General features: G+C 35.3%; 1 protein-coding gene across 5 annotated transcripts in view; it reads left to right on the top strand.

The window, feature by feature from the left end:
• Wrn (WRN RecQ like helicase) overlaps positions 1 to 15,942 on the top strand; it is a 131,334-nt gene that overhangs the window by 46,083 nt on the left and 69,309 nt on the right. For all 5 annotated transcript variants that reach the window (XM_029532084.1, XM_029532081.1, XM_029532083.1 and 2 more), the window contains 8 exons: positions 1,695 to 2,121; positions 3,868 to 3,948; positions 5,609 to 5,747; positions 6,982 to 7,057; positions 8,520 to 8,587; positions 8,833 to 8,941; positions 9,735 to 9,803; positions 15,277 to 15,359. In XM_029532084.1, coding sequence (XP_029387944.1) covers positions 1,695 to 2,121; positions 3,868 to 3,948; positions 5,609 to 5,747; positions 6,982 to 7,057; positions 8,520 to 8,587; positions 8,833 to 8,941; positions 9,735 to 9,803; positions 15,277 to 15,359 — 1,052 coding nt within the window. The remainder of the gene's footprint in view (positions 1 to 1,694; positions 2,122 to 3,867; positions 3,949 to 5,608; positions 5,748 to 6,981; positions 7,058 to 8,519; positions 8,588 to 8,832; positions 8,942 to 9,734; positions 9,804 to 15,276; positions 15,360 to 15,942) is intronic.

Here is a 15,942-nt window from a genome sequence, read left to right as displayed (position 1 = left end):
GCACCTAACCCTATTCCCTAACCACCTCCCTACCCACCCAACTTCAGGTTTGAGTCTCTCCTCTATCAACAGTAAACGATCAAACAAAGAAAATACAAACAAACAAACAAACAAAAAACAATAAGGAAAAACAGGTACCCAAACAAAATGAAATAAAAAGCCTAGAGAAAAAGCAAGGAGTTCATTTTGTGTTGGTTATCTGATCCTGGGCATGGGGCCTGCCCTGGAATGTTGTCGAAATACCCAGGGACACGTAATTAGAGAAAATGGAATTTTTCTTTGCCAGCTTTTGCAAAGAAGTTTTTAGTTAGGGCTGCTGGGATTTTTGTCTGAATTGAACCTTTGCCATTCATGTGCAAGCTACCACAGTCTCTGGGAGTTCATATGTGCACCAGTCTTGTGTCTGGAAGAGAGTGTTTCTGTGTCATTTTATTGTAGAATTTACTATTTACCTGAGAGTTATCAATAATTTTTTTCTTTTTTTTAGTTTTGTTTTTTGATTCTTTTAGTTTGTGGTTAAAGTGTGGCTTGCTTCCTCCTCTTCCGATTTACTGGTCTGAGATTGTTCCTTCTGTTTTCTTGGGTTCAGACTAAAGTTCTCCTTCGAATGCCTTCAGGAGTGTTGGTTTAGTAAGTTGATATACTTAAAATTGGCTTCGTCACAGAATGTTTTCCCTCTCCGTCTACTGTGATTGATAGTTTTGCTGGGTATAGTAGTCTGAGCTGGGATTTGTGATCTTTCAGAGCTTGTAGACTATTCGCCCAGTTCCTTTATGGCTTTCAAAATCTCCATTTAAAAGCCAGAAGTTATTTTAATAGCCCTGCCTTTATATGTCATATGGTCTTTAAACCGTGTAGCCTTTAATATCCTTTCTTTCCTCAGTATGTTTAGTATTTTGATTATGTGGGGAGGGGTTATTTTTTCTATTCCTGTCTATTTAGTTTTCTGTATACTTCTTATACCTTAAAAGCATTTCCTTCTTTAAATTGGGAGACATTTCTTGTATGATTTTGTTAATATTTTTTGTGACTGTACATGGATTTCTTCTCCTTCCTCTTTATCTACTTTTTATAGATTTGATCTTTTCATTGTATCACAGGATTCCTGAATGGCTTGTGCCTGCATCTTTTTAGATTTAACATTTTTTTTTTGACTGAACTGTACATTTTTTTTCTACCTTGTTTTTAAGACTTGAACTTCATTCTTCCATGTTGTGTGATATGTTGGTGACACTTACCTCTCAAGTTTTTCTTTAACACCCTGAGTTTTTCATTTTTAGAAAATTTATTAACAAATAACAAATTTACTAACAGAACTTTGTTGGCTTTTCTCATGTGTTTAGTCCAGAATAGAATGAAATAGTTTTTGCTTTGTTTTTTTTGTCCTATCTTATTGCTGTAGTTTACATTTCATTAAGTTAATTATCAAAAAGGGCCATCTGGCATGAAGGGGATCAGGACTCAGAGTTAGTAAACTCTGAGTGAGTAAGCAAGGCTACTTCTACAATGAGAAGCACCCGACCACACAGGCAAGTCGGCTGTGATTCATACTCACGTGTGGCCATGTGGAAATGAGGAACAGTTTTAGTCCAATGGGTCTCCTCAGTAAGCTTTCGTTTAGTAAGAACCTTTAAAACTCATCTTTACGATGAATAAAATTAGAGCTGAATAATGCTTCTTGAATTTTTTTTTAGGGTTCCTGTAATATTGAAGAGTATTTCAGAAAATCTCTGTTCTTTGAGAAAGGTGATCTGTGGTCCTACAAACATTGAGATTAGACCGAAGCCAGGCAGTAGTTTTAATTTACTGTCATCAGAGGATTCAGCTGCTGTTGGAGAAAAAGAGACACAGATTGGAGAACAAAGTACTTTTGCTAAAATTAAAGAAGAACCATGGGACCCAGAACTTGACAGTTTAGTGAAGCAAGAGGAGGTTGATGTATTTAGAAATCAAGTGAAGCAAGAAAAAGGTGAATCTGAAAATGAAGTAGAAGACAATCTGTTGAGAGAAGATATGGAAAGAACTTTTTTGATGCCTAGTATTTCAGAATATGAACTCCAAGATTTGGAACAGCAAGCTAAAGAAGAAAATTATAATGATGTTTCTCACCAATTTTCTGAGGTACTGAATCGAGAGGGAATAATATATTCATCAGTGGTTGGCTTATTTCTTTGTATAAATGCACAAAGAACAAATATTTTAGTTTTTGTGGGATGCATGGTCTCTGTTGCACCTATTCAGTTCATCCATTGTAAAGCTGCCATAGACACATGCAAGCAGTGGTTCCTGTGTGCTTCAATAAAACTTTATTTAAAAATACAGAGGGCCATGTTGACTTGTGAGATCCACTTAATACAATAAGTAGAATTGTATAAGTGAAAAAATTTGCTGCTTTACTATTTATGTTTTTTTATATGATAGATAATAGTTTTTTGGTAGATTCTTCCTAAGTATTTACTCATCCAAACTTGATTTGGAGGGTGGGTGGGTTTTATGCCTTCAAATAGAAATTATTTGTTAGGGTGAAAGGGTGCTTTGATTTACAGGCATCCATACTGTGACCTGGAGAGCCAGGAAGCTCTTGTTTCCTTCCTAATTCTTACTAGCTTGCAAATTACTAAAGACATTTATCATTTCTGTTGGGGGGGGGTTCTTTTTCTTTTTTTCTTTTCTTTCTTTTTTTTTTTTTTTTTGCAATAACAAATTTTATTTTAGATTTTGAAAAGATTGTATAGGTTTAAACCTCTCAATTTCATTACAGAAGTGGAAACCCAGTCTTATATATACTTCTTTGATTTTTACAGCAGTTTTTCAATTGTTTCTATTGACTATATAAATGTAAATTGTTTTAAAATTTTCAGAATATTCTCATTCTTTTTGTGAACCAGATTCTCTCTTTAGAAAATGCTGTTTTTCACATACATGCGCATCATTCTAATTCTGTAGAAATTTCTAATTAGATCTGTACTTTCATATTTTTATACATTAGAGAATTATGCTCATGATTTTGATTTGACTGATATCGTTTATATCAATTATTGCCATTTTATCATATAATGATTAGCATCTTTAGTTTTTGTTATTTAAGACTGCATTTTGAAGGCAACAAAACTTTACTCAGTTAAAATGTACTTTAATAAATTTTAATAGTTTTAAATTAGCATGTTAATTAAGGCTACTTTTATTTTCCCATTAACAAATTAAACATGAAGCACTTAGGGAGACATTCCTTCACATTTCTTCTTGATTTTGTGTGTGTGGTGGGGGGAAGGGTAGATTTGCAGCTTGTTAGGCCCCCGATTTCTTGGGATTGCCAAATTATTGTAAAGATTCTTCATATCCAAACATCAACAACAGATCAAGAAAATAATATATCTAGTACTTTTTCAAATAAATGTTCTTTGTAAAACACTGATTTATTGAAAAATAATATACTTATTATGTATCAGTCTTTTTAAGTCAATATATGTAAGAAAAAACCAAAACATTGATTTCCTTGGTTTGTACAGACTTTTTTCAACATTCTATAGAATGCCATCTATTGGAAAGTTGGGGACACCCAGCTTGACCTGGATTGATCTTCAACTTGTACTTTCTCTTCTTTTGCATGTAGATTCTACTTGAAGTCTGTTTATCTAACTTGCCTGTCTTTTTAACTACACTCTTTCTCTCTCTTTGATTATGTTTAAAAACCTCATTCTTCTTCCTTTCCCTTCCTCTCTGTACTCATGCTGTGAACATATAAATATGTTTTATACACCTGCCTATTAAAGAAGAGGAAGATGTCTAAATACTTCTAGTGAAAACACCTGAGGGCATAGCGTCAATCACGCAGGATGTTAATCTTTGAAATCTTTTTCTTTAAAGCATTTATCTACCATTGATGATGAAAATGACTCCTCCTATATAATTGAAAGTGATGAAGATTTAGAAATGGAGATGCTGAAGGTATGTTGAAGCATAAGAGAAAGTTACTTCAAGATTTTTTTAAAAGAACACTTTAATAATTAAAATATTATCCAGCTCTAAATCAGATGCCACCACAATGACATTCATACCCATTATTTAATGTTAGACTCTACTTTTTAAATTTATATTTCCTCGTCTGTAAGTAGTCTTAGGTGTAATGTCAGGAGTTCTCACGGTAGTTCTGTGTCCTTGTACATCTTTCTCTGGAATCTGGCCAGTGACTAAGCACTTGAGCAGGAAACTGATTTCTTCTTCTTCATGTATTTGCTATGTTTTAGACATTCTGTTTTTACTAATTCAATCATTTACAGGGTCTGGATTTTCTTTCTGTGGGTTTTTTTTTTTTTAAATACTGATTATAATGGCTGTTTACTCTGTTAAAGCTGAAGTATGGATCTGTGCATTTCTATCCTGTCACTCGTCCTCCAGCTTATCAAGTGTCGTAAGCCATGTGTAGACAGGAAAATCCAGACTGGGAGAGTAAGGAAAAGCACGATTTAGTTAAATACGACAAAAAATGAAAAGAAATAGAAGTATTCTTTTGTGTCTACCTTTTAAGCTATCATCTGTAGGTTAGTGTGCTTTTTCTTCTCGTGAAATGAGAGTAATTTTCTAGTTCTTTAGTTTTAAGTTTTAGATAAATAAGGATGTGGATTCCTAATGAAATTGTAGACCTGAGTCCTCCCTTCTCCATTGGTGTCCATTGCTAACATCACAGTTTACCAGGGAGCCTGTCTCCTATTTAAGAAATTTGAGCTAAATCACAACCTATTCACTAGTTATCCATTTTTCTGGTGCATTCAGTTCAAGTGGTACCAAGTATAGGATACTTGTGGACATCTGTACCATGTATTATACACTGGGTATCTCCGATCTCTGGATATGTTGGTAGAGTTAAAGAAATAGCATCACCTCTTTTTCCCCTTCATTTTTCTTTTATAGGATTGAAATATTATACTTTAAAGGACATTCTTAAAACCAAACTAAAAAATAGAACACCTCATAAAAAGTGAAGATAGCTTGTGTTAAATGAATAGTCTATGTAACTCCTTAGTAAAAAGTTTTATAGATACAGTGATTTGAAATATACTAATATTTTTGTAATAGTGGAGAAAATACATATCAAAGAACCCTTGATTTCCCATCAATAATATTTCTTTCCTAAAATTATTTGAATCATTTTTTACAATTCCAAAACACATATATTGCTTGCTCATAATTTCAGCATAATCTTTACTCAAGAAAAATGCAATTGACATGTAACATAGAGAAACCTATGATTAAAAAATAGCATTCAAATGTTTCATTTTACCACTTAGAATTCTAAAACGTCGAAGTCCAGTAAGAAAAACTGGTTAAATTATGCAAAATTTAAATTTATGATACGTTTCCCAGAGGCCGTTCATTATGTGCTATTACTGAACCTTGTTTATGCTGGCCATGCTCCATCCTGGCCTTGTGCCTGGGAGCATCCTCAGCACATATTTATAGAGGGGCACACATGTTCTTTTGTGCTGTTGTTTGCACATCTGCCAGTTTTCAACCAAATTGTAGGCTTTGTTAATAACCCTCCTTTTGTACTCAGTAAAAAGATACTGTATTGTCAGTGTTCTGCCTCAAATTTCTTTTAAACTTCCAGTCTTTAGAAAACCTAAATAGTGACGTGGTGGAACCTACTCACTCTAAATGGTTGGAAATGGGAAGCAATGGGCGTCTTCCTCCTGAGGAGGAAGCTGGAGACAGAAATGAAGCCATCAAAGTGGAGCAGGAAGAAGAGGGTAAGAACCAGGGTGGAGACATACTCACCTCTCAGTGACTTTCATTTCGTGCCAGTTTTCTGTGTTTGGAAGTTTCACAAGTCGGTGGCATGTCGTTACTTATCTGGTCTATAAACCAGCCACTTAATTCCTTAGTGCTCCTGTCTCTTGGGAACTGTGGTTGATGAAAGATTTGGTTGTGTCCCAATGACAGTAGTGAAATAGTTTACTAATTACTTACTTATATTGAATGCCACTGTAGATGATACAGATATATGCAGTCTGCTATCCAGGAGCTTATGGTTTAAACAAGGGCCACACCAGAGAACTTCCTTATGTTAAATTAAATGTATAGAATAGCAAATGAGTGTGCAAGTGATAGAACTGTCATCTAAGTATAAACAATCATGGTCCTTTTGTCAACTTTCTAATACTCGCACTATACTTACAATATATTGTGGTGGGATATGTGGACATTTCAAAATCATTTCGTAGGTGGAAGGTATTTATAAATGTATTAATGAGTTATTCTCCTCTGTTTCCTTTTATTAGGAGTAGCCATCTGTTTGTTAAGATGTGCCATAATACTTATTTTTCATGTTTAATGATAGCTTATCTAGAATCTGTGTTTTATCCTTTCTTGGCTGCTTGTGAATCTTTATATCTATGGATGGACAGTGGTGGGACTTAAGGAGAGCTAACATAGCCGACCATGAGGCACCATTACAATTTTTGGCTGAAGATTTAAGTAGCTTTATTAACCTAACTAAATAGGATGGGTAGCTAAATTAGATCCAGGCAACTTAATTTACATAACTAGATTAGTTTTAAACAGCTAAATGAAAATTTTACTTTTTCCTGTACACTGAACTTGGGTTGCTAATATAATTCATGTTTATCATGAATTGAAAATTACTTCTAATATGAAATTTTTATTGGCATTTCTATTGTTTGCTTGCTTCACTTCACTCTGGAGTTTAGATCCTGCCAAGTTTCAGAACGTTGGGTCTCTTCTTACCACTGTTGTTAGAGTGGAAGCATAAGAACAGTTCTAGTATGTTAGTGGTGACCAGAGGGTTTGCCTGGTGTCATGCTAGATATCTGTAGAGTCAAGTGTGACTAGGATGGAAACAGTGGATGCCACCCATCACTCTGTTTTTTTATCAGAGCAATGGAATGAACATTTTCCTCCTCTTACATAGCATATTTGCTTTTGAACATAAATGTCAATTTTATTATTTTATTTATTTTTAAGACCATTTATTGCCGGAACCAAACGCAAAGCAAATTAATTGCCTCAAGACCTATTTCGGACACAGCAGTTTTAAACCGTGAGTGTGATCTCAATAAACTATATTATGTACAGAATTTTTTTTCACAAAGAGAAAGAATAAATAATCCATCCCCCTATCCTAACAGCAGCAGCCTAATTTTATTGTAGGCATGTATGTCAGATATAGATCATGTGCAACTGCAAAATTATTTGAAGTATTAATTACATACGTTTCTTTGTCCTTTTAATAGGAAAGGAAGTGGTTCTATTTTTCTTTAACTGGGTGGTTCTATGTAACAACTACATGATAATAAAAAAGGATTTCTCTCACTGCTGAGTTATCTTTTATTGAGTATGGGGTCAGAGGAAAGGCACATCCAGACTGCTTCCTGCAGGTGTCCCAAGGCACACTGCTGTGAGTCTCTGAGAGAACAGTTGGAGAAGCTGATGGTTTATTGTTTTAACATTTCAAAATATATTTACATGTAAAGGGCTGTCTTAGTCCATGTCCCATTGCTGTGAAGGGACATTATGACTACAGCAACTCCTATTAAGGAAAACATTTGATCAGGGCTGGCTTACCAGTTCAGAGGTTTAGTCCATCATCATCATGGAGGAAGGCATGACAGTATCCAGGCAGACATGGTGCTGGAGAAGGAGTTGAGAGTTCTACATCCCAGCTGGCAGGCAGGAGGAAGAGAGAGTGAGACACTGGTCATGGCTTGAGCTTCTGACACCTCAAAGCCCACGTCTGGTGACATACTTCTTCCAAGAAGGCCACACCTCCTAATCTGTTCAGATACTGCCACTCCCTGTGAGCCTTTGGGGAGTGTTTTCATTCCAGCCATCACAAAGGCACACTAATAACTCGAAACAATGAGATGAACACAAACGAGATTAGGAACAAATGCATTTGAATAAGACTAGTAAGTAACTAACAATCTAGACAGGGTTTTTTTTTTTTTCCATTTTTTTTATAACTTAGAAAGAATTCATTGAAGCATTTTCCCTTCTTTTAATAAACTATAACCTATGTACAGAAGAGCACACATAGATGCATAGAGAAGGAAGTTCTGTTAACTCAGCATGCTGATATAGACAGCACTCAGATAAGGATAGATTGTCATCTGTATAAGCAGAAGAGCTCACCTCCAGTTGATTTCACCTTAGACCATCACTTTACACAGGTCTCATTGCAAACCTACAGCAGACCTCTTATTTATTTTAAAATACTGACGTTTTGATCTATAGTACAAGGCTGGGTATTTATTTTATACTTTAGATATATGTAATAAAATTAAATATACATACTATATGGCAACTCATAGTTATTCAGTCAGTCTGAATGAGAAGTTAATCAAATGATCAAGTTTTTTTCTCTCAAATTTCTAGGATTGAATATATATTATATAGGTAGCTCCAAAAAAATCTGAAAGAGTTTATTGGAGAGAAGAAGTTAAATAGATTTGAACTTGTGCATCAGATGCTATTGATAAAACACTTTCCTTTGTGCCTTCAAGGGTTCAGTGGAAAGTCATCCATTCTGTATTAGAAGAAAGAAGAGATAATGTTGTTGTCATGGCAACTGGTAAGTTATACTTAAAGTAAATAATTTAATCATCTAAAAGTCATAAAGGGTTTAAAGTGCTTAATCTTTCAGAAACTTATAAAATATAGGAAGGAGTGATGGGTGGGGGGAGAAGCTTTCAAATGTATGCATGAATTATCATGTCAGTCCACTTATTCTGCTATATAAGCACACTGTAAGAGAAAGTAAAGCATCAAGAACTTCTTTTTATTTTATTTTTTGTGTGTATTATTTTTTTATTCAAGGATATGGGAAGAGTCTGTGCTTCCAGTATCCGCCTGTTTATACGGGCAAGATTGGCATTGTCATTTCACCTCTCATTTCCCTAATGGAAGACCAGGTCCTCCAGCTTGAGTAAGTAATGCTTTCACTGCTGCATCGCTGCCCTTGATAAGCAAGTGGAAAGAACATTGCAAGGCAGGGTCTTACTACACAGGCCTAACTAGCCTCTCTCTCTCAGTCCAGTGTCCCTTTGCCCAGTTGTCCTTCTCTGTTCTATCAGCTCAATATCAGATGATAAACATGAATCTAGGTCACAGGATTATGTTTTTGGAAGTGACTTGATCTTTATTTTTATTTTTTGAGATAGGGTCTGGCTATATATAGTCCAGGGCGGTGTCGCTCTGGCCTCTTGCCATGCCCTCCATGTCTTGGGCTGACAGAGCATGCACTGGCACCCCTGGCTGCATTCATTAGTAGCAAATGAAGTGTTAGTGGAAGAGTTTACGTTCATTCTCAAGGTCTCTAATTCAAGGCTGCCTGCTTTCCCTGATCAGGTTTTAAAAGGACTGGTTGCTTTATGCTAGTTAGCTGTCTCAAAATTCTTTTTTTGTTCTGCTCTCTGGGCTCCCAAGCTTGCTATGAGGTATATATAAAAGTTTACCTTTTAAGATATGTTTTTATTAGTTCTTTGAAAATCTCCTACATGTTTTGATTATAGTCACCCCTCTTCTAACTCTAAGTTCACCTTTCTATTCCTTCTTGAAAGATCCACATTAAAGACTTGCCTCCTCATCAGACCTTTGAAGGGAAATATCAAGTTACACAGATACAAAAAGAAAGAACATTAGAAAGATGAGGAATATATATGTTTGAGAATGAAGTTAATGTTACTGTGTCTATTCATCAGAGCGTTTGTCTCTTATAGACTGTCCAATGTTCCAGCCTGTTTACTTGGATCTGCACAATCAAAAAATATTCTAGGAGATATTAAATTGTGAGTAATTTATATCATGTCACATGATATTGTAAGATGTATATAGAGTAAGAGAATTTTGTATATATATTTATGTATTTTATGAGTAAATTGCCCATATTTGAAAACATACTTTAAAAAGCTTTATTTCTGAAATTATAACGTAGTTCCATTTCTCCCTTTCCATTCTTCCTTCTAAACTTTGCCAAACATCTTTCCTTGTTCTCTTTCAGATTGATGAGTTTTTTTCCATTAGTTGTCATTACATGGATATATGTATATACATATGTATTACCATATGTCCAGTTTTCCTCAGTAGAAGCTATGTGAAACTCCTTTATCCTTAAGATAAAAATTCACTTTTGAGATGGCTCAATGGTTGTAAGCATACTGACTGCTCTTCCGGAGGTCTGGGTTCAAATCCCAGCAACTACATGGTGGCTCACAACCATCTGTAATGAGAAACAAACAAACAAAAAAACCTATGGGCCACGACAAGTGGGGCACTAGTGAGTGGGACCTGGAGCGAGCAGGGGCCAGAGTGAGCGGGGCCACAGCAAGATGGAGAAAGGGAAGGGGGAAAAATTCACTTTTTGGTTAAATTATTATGTTAATATTATTTGTCTTCCATTATCTTATTGTATTATATTTATTATTATATGTTATACATATATATCATATATATGTATTATGTATATGTATTATTATTTATATTATATGGTTAATTTGCTATTATGATAAATTTTATAAAAGAAGGCTAGAAATTACTTATGGCATGTCTCTACCATATAAAAGCAGATCAAATTAAATTAAAATTTTTTATATAAAAAGTTCTTAATTTATCCATTCTACTAATATTTTAGTGTCTATTACATGCTAAACATTTTATTTTCACTAGTAATTTATTAGGCATGTAATAAATTCTACCTTATCTCCAGGAAATGAATACAGTTTTCTAATCACTGTAAGAAACAATAAAATAATAAAGGCTGACATTATTCTACCCAGGTTTGGACTCAACTAGGAAACTGATCTGAGATGAGCCAGTCAACTCCAGTGTATCCCACTTTCTTGAAAATTAGCTGTTTCCTTACAGAGCCAGCCTTAGGACATCTCAGTTAAGAAGTGGACACCGGAACCTTCATGGAACCAAAGGGCAGCCAGGAGAACTAACACAACCCTGAAAACAAACAGCATAGCCAGGGGCTTGTAATCGAGACTTCCAGGGTTTTAACGTAGCTATAGCAGCCAACACAGGCAGACAGATCCTCAGAAGGAGATCTCAGCCAGGAATCTGCACATGCCTACTCAGTTCATCATCTGGGAAAGGCTCAAAGGCGATGCAGTGGAGAAGACAGAGCCAGAACAACGGGAAAGCCTTATAAGAAAAACAAAACAAACAAACAAAAATCCCCAAGACTAATACACTGCACAATATAAACACTTTTTGCTAAAAGTGAATTATGCATCCAAACTTAAAATTGTGAAATGTTTAAGGGAAAGCATGCCATCTTTATAACCTTCGGTTGGGAAGACTTCTTAAATACCCAAAGCCAAATCTATAGGAACAAACTCCGACTAGACTTTATCAAACTGAAAACCTACTCCTCCTCAAAAGAATTATTGAAAAGGGAAGAAAGGCCATAAACTAGCAGAGTATCTGCAAAGTACATATCAATACAAGATTTCTACCTACAAGTATAGAATATACAAATATAGAAATTACCACCAGAAAAGAATTAAAAAAAATTAAAATGCCCAAAGATTGGAACAGACATCAGCAATAAGTATAAGATGCTTACATAATTGGTCAGCAGACAAAAGCAAATTGAAAGTACAGTGAGATTCTTTCAAAGTGGCTAAAGCCAAAGCCTGGCTAAGAAATGACAGGGGTGCAAGGAACAGGACTTCTCACACACTGCTTCTGGGGACGAGAGATGGTAGAATTGTTGTTTTGGGAGTGGACTGTTAGAAACCATAATTTGGCTTATGATTCCAGCTTAGTGATGAATCCCACATGACAGGAATTGTTACATTTTATATTGGTGAATTGAAGATAAATGAAAGGACTAACATATCTGAATATGAATATATAATATTCCTTTGGTTTTTAATAATCAGCATGATGTATTACTTAAAAATCTATTGAATGCTTCTTTCCGGTCTGGGATGGGGGCCTTAGCAGACCTTGGGCACAAACTCTGCAGCCAGTCCCACAATACCCAAAAGAAGCTCCATTCCCAGGTGCTCTAACACTCCAAGGTCCACAGGATCACAGGATTCCAGGATCCCAGGAGCTTGGTCACACCAAGATCTCAGGGTCTTAGAGAAAGGTTGACTCCCAGGAGCTCTGGCACACCCAGGATCTCAGGATCCCAGAATCACAGGGTCACAGAGACAACTGAACTCTGAGGAGTTCTGACACAACCAGGATCACAGGAAGGACAGGCTGCAGTCAGATATAGCAAGGGCATGTAGCACTAGAGATAATCAGATGGTGGGAGGCAAGGGGAAGAACATAAGCTACAGCATCCAAGGTTACTTGGCATCATCAGAACCCAATTCTCCCACCATAGCAAGTCCTGGATACCCCAACACACTGGAAAAACAAGATTCAGATCTAAAATCACGATGATGATAGAGGACATTAAGAAGGACATAAATAACTCTCTTAAAGAAATACAGGAGAACACAAGTAAACAGCTAGAAGCCCTTAAAGAGGAAGCACAAAAATCCTTTAAAGAACTACAAGAGAACACAATCAGACAGGTGAAGGAAATGAACAAAACCATCCAGGATGTAAAAATGGAACTAGAAACAATAAGGAAATCACAAAGGGAGACCACTCTGGAGTTAGAAAACCTAGGAAAGACATCAGGAGTCATAGATGCAAGCATAACCAACAGAATACAAGAGATAGAGGAGAGAATCTCAGATGCAAAAGATACCATAGAAAACATTGACACAACAAACAAAATGCAAAAAGCTCCTAACCCAAAACATCCAGGAATTGTAGGACACAATGAGAAGATGAAACCTAAGGATACTAGGTATAGAAGAGAGGAAAGATTCCCAACTTAAAGGGCCAGTAAATATCTTCAACAAAATTATAGAAGAAAACTTCCCTAACCTAAAGAAAGAGATACCTATGAACATACAAGAAGCCTACAGAACTCCAAATAGATTGGACCAGAAAAGAAATTCTTCTTTTCACTTAATAATCAAAACACCAAATTTACTAAGCAAAAATGAATATTAAAAGCAGTAAGGGAAAAACATCAAGTAACATATAAAGGCAGATATATTAAATGGGTTACAGTAGACTTCTCACCAGAGACTATGAAAACTAGAAGATCCTGGACAGATGTCATACAGACCCTAAGAGAACACAAATGCCAGCCCAGGCTACTATACCCAGCAAAACTCTCAATTACCATAGATGGAGAAACCAAGATATTCCATGACAAAACCAAATTTATACAATATCTTTCCACAAATCCAGCTCTAAAAAGGATAATAGATGGAAATCACCAACACAAGGAGGGACACTACACCCTAGGAAAAGCAAGAAAGTAATCTTTCAACAAACCCAAAAGAAGATAGCCACACAAACATAATTCCACCTCTAACAACAAAAATAACAGGAAGTAATAATCACTTTTCCTTAATATCTCTTAACATCAATGGACTCAATTCCCCAAAAAAGACATAGACTAACAGACTCCATATGTATACAGGACCCAGCATTTTGCTGTATACAGGAAATTCACCTCGGTGACAAAGACAGACACTACCACACAGTAAAAAGTTGGAAAACAATTTTCCAAGCAAATGGTTGTTTCCAAGAAACAAACTGGAGTAGCCATTCTAATATCGAATAAGATCAACTCTCAACCAAAAGTTATTTAAAAAAGATATACTGGTCAAAGGAAAATCTACCAAGAAGACCTCTCAATTCTGAACATGTATGCTCCAAATGCAAGAGCACCCACATTCATAAAAGAAACTTTGCTAAACCTCAAAGCGCACATCATACCCAATACAATAATAGCAGGAGACTTCAACACCCCACTCTCAGTAATGGACAGATCATGGGAACAGTAACTAAGCAGAGACACAGTGAAACTAATGGATATTATGAACCAAATGGATCTAACAGATATTTATAGAACATTTTATCCAAAAGCAAAAGCATATACCTTCTTCTCAGCACCTCATGGTACCTTCTCCAAAACTGATCATATAGCTGGTCACAAAACAGGCCTCAACAGATAAAAGATGATTGAAATAATCCCATGTACCCTATCAGATCACCACAAACAAAGGTTGGTCTTAAATACCAACAAAACAATGGAAAGCACACATACATATGGAAGCTGAACAATTCCCTACTCAGTGATAACTTGGTCAAGGAAGAAATAAATAAATTCAAGGCTTTTTAGAATTTAATGAAAACGAAGACACATCATACCAAAACTTATGGGACACAGTGAAAGCAGTGGTAAGAGGAAAACTCATAGCTCTAAGTGCCTCCAAAAAGAAACTGAAGAGAGCTTATACTAGCAGCTTGACAGCACACCTGAAAGCTCTAGAACAAAAAGAAGCAAATACACCCAAGAGGATTAGAGGTCAGGAAAGAATCAAACCAAATAGAAGCAAAAAGAACTATACAAAGAATCAACAAAACCACTGGTTCTTTGAGAAAATCCACAAGATAGATAAACCCTTAGCCAGACAAACAGGGCACAGAGAGAGTATCCAAATTAATAAAATCAGAAATGAAAAACAATGAAATAGCATAACAATGAAAGGTATCTTAAAATAACTATTATGTTTGTTGAATATCAACAGTTGAAAATATTAAAATCATATTATACAAACATCATGGAAATATTTTGATAATTTTTTCACTGTGCTTAAAATTAGCATTTTCTTAATGTTAACTTCAAAGAGTTTTTGCTATTTTGAAATTTTTAAAATATACTTACTGATAAAATAATTTCTCTNCTAGAAACACTGATAATCTTTTTTAAGTAAACTGATTCTTAGACAATTTACACAGATATATAATGCATTTTAAATACTCTCACACTATGTCAGGTGGTATCATAAAAGGGCTTTTGAATATACTTCATTTTTAATATTTTATGCCCTTTTAGTATGTTTAACTCCCAAAGAATATTCTGTATGTTTTGAAATGATTTAGTATTCAGTATTAGATGTAGGATCCTCAGTTATGGATAGTCTTAAATATTCATTAATGATATTTTTAGGGTATGAAAGGATATGAATATAAAAGTTGGGCAAAATATTTGAGTATTACTTGATTATCAAAATAATCAATATTATTAATATGTTTGATATATAAAATGGATTTAAATAATAATTTTTTTAAAAAATCGATTGAATATTTTGATTTTGTTGTCAGTCATTGGCTTTTTTTTACTATTGGAGTGTTTCAATTCATGTTTCTGTTTCTTGTTTGTCTTTACAGAGGTAAATATAGGATCATCTACATAACTCCAGAGTTCTGTTCTGGTAACTTGGACCTACTCCAGCAACTTGACTCTAGTATTGGTAAGTAATGAAGTAGGACTTTGGTGAATACAAAGTAACCCATGGATGGTTGGAAACTAGATTCCAGTTTTGTTAAAGGCTTAATTCAAACATTTGCTCCTCTAGGAAAGTGCTGACCAGTTTGACGGTTGTCCCATTTTATAATGCTGTATAACTCCTCATTCCATAGAGGTGGGACTCCTGGGAGGGTGTTATGTTTGTATACAAGCGTGTCTGCATCCCTGTCAAACTCAACCCTTTTGAGACGTCTCTGATCCTACTGGTCTCTGACTCCTTCGTGAAGGACATGGCACACAGTTGTCTATTCTGTGCATAGCTGAATGAATGCTGAGTCCTAGAGTCTGGAATTTGTCTTGTTTCGTATTCTGAGTCTAAATGAAGTCAGTGTGTGGTTCCTCATTCTTGTTCATCAGAATCACCCTTCACAATTTAGAACAGTGCTGTTAAGTGGCGTATTTCTTAGAAAATATAAGTACAAAATAGGTTAAATGCTGATATAGTTTATGCTGAAACATTTGTTTTTTGTTTTTGTTTTTTTGTGGTGGAAGTGTGATCAGGTTTAGGTAAGAGCTCCAAAGGAAAC

Source organism: Mus pahari, chromosome 19, assembly GCF_900095145.1.
Source record: "Mus pahari chromosome 19, PAHARI_EIJ_v1.1, whole genome shotgun sequence".
NCBI classification, from domain to species: Eukaryota; Metazoa; Chordata; class Mammalia; order Rodentia; family Muridae; genus Mus; species Mus pahari.
Note: the sequence above shows the minus strand (reverse complement) of the source record. Positions and strands in the feature narration are given on the sequence as shown.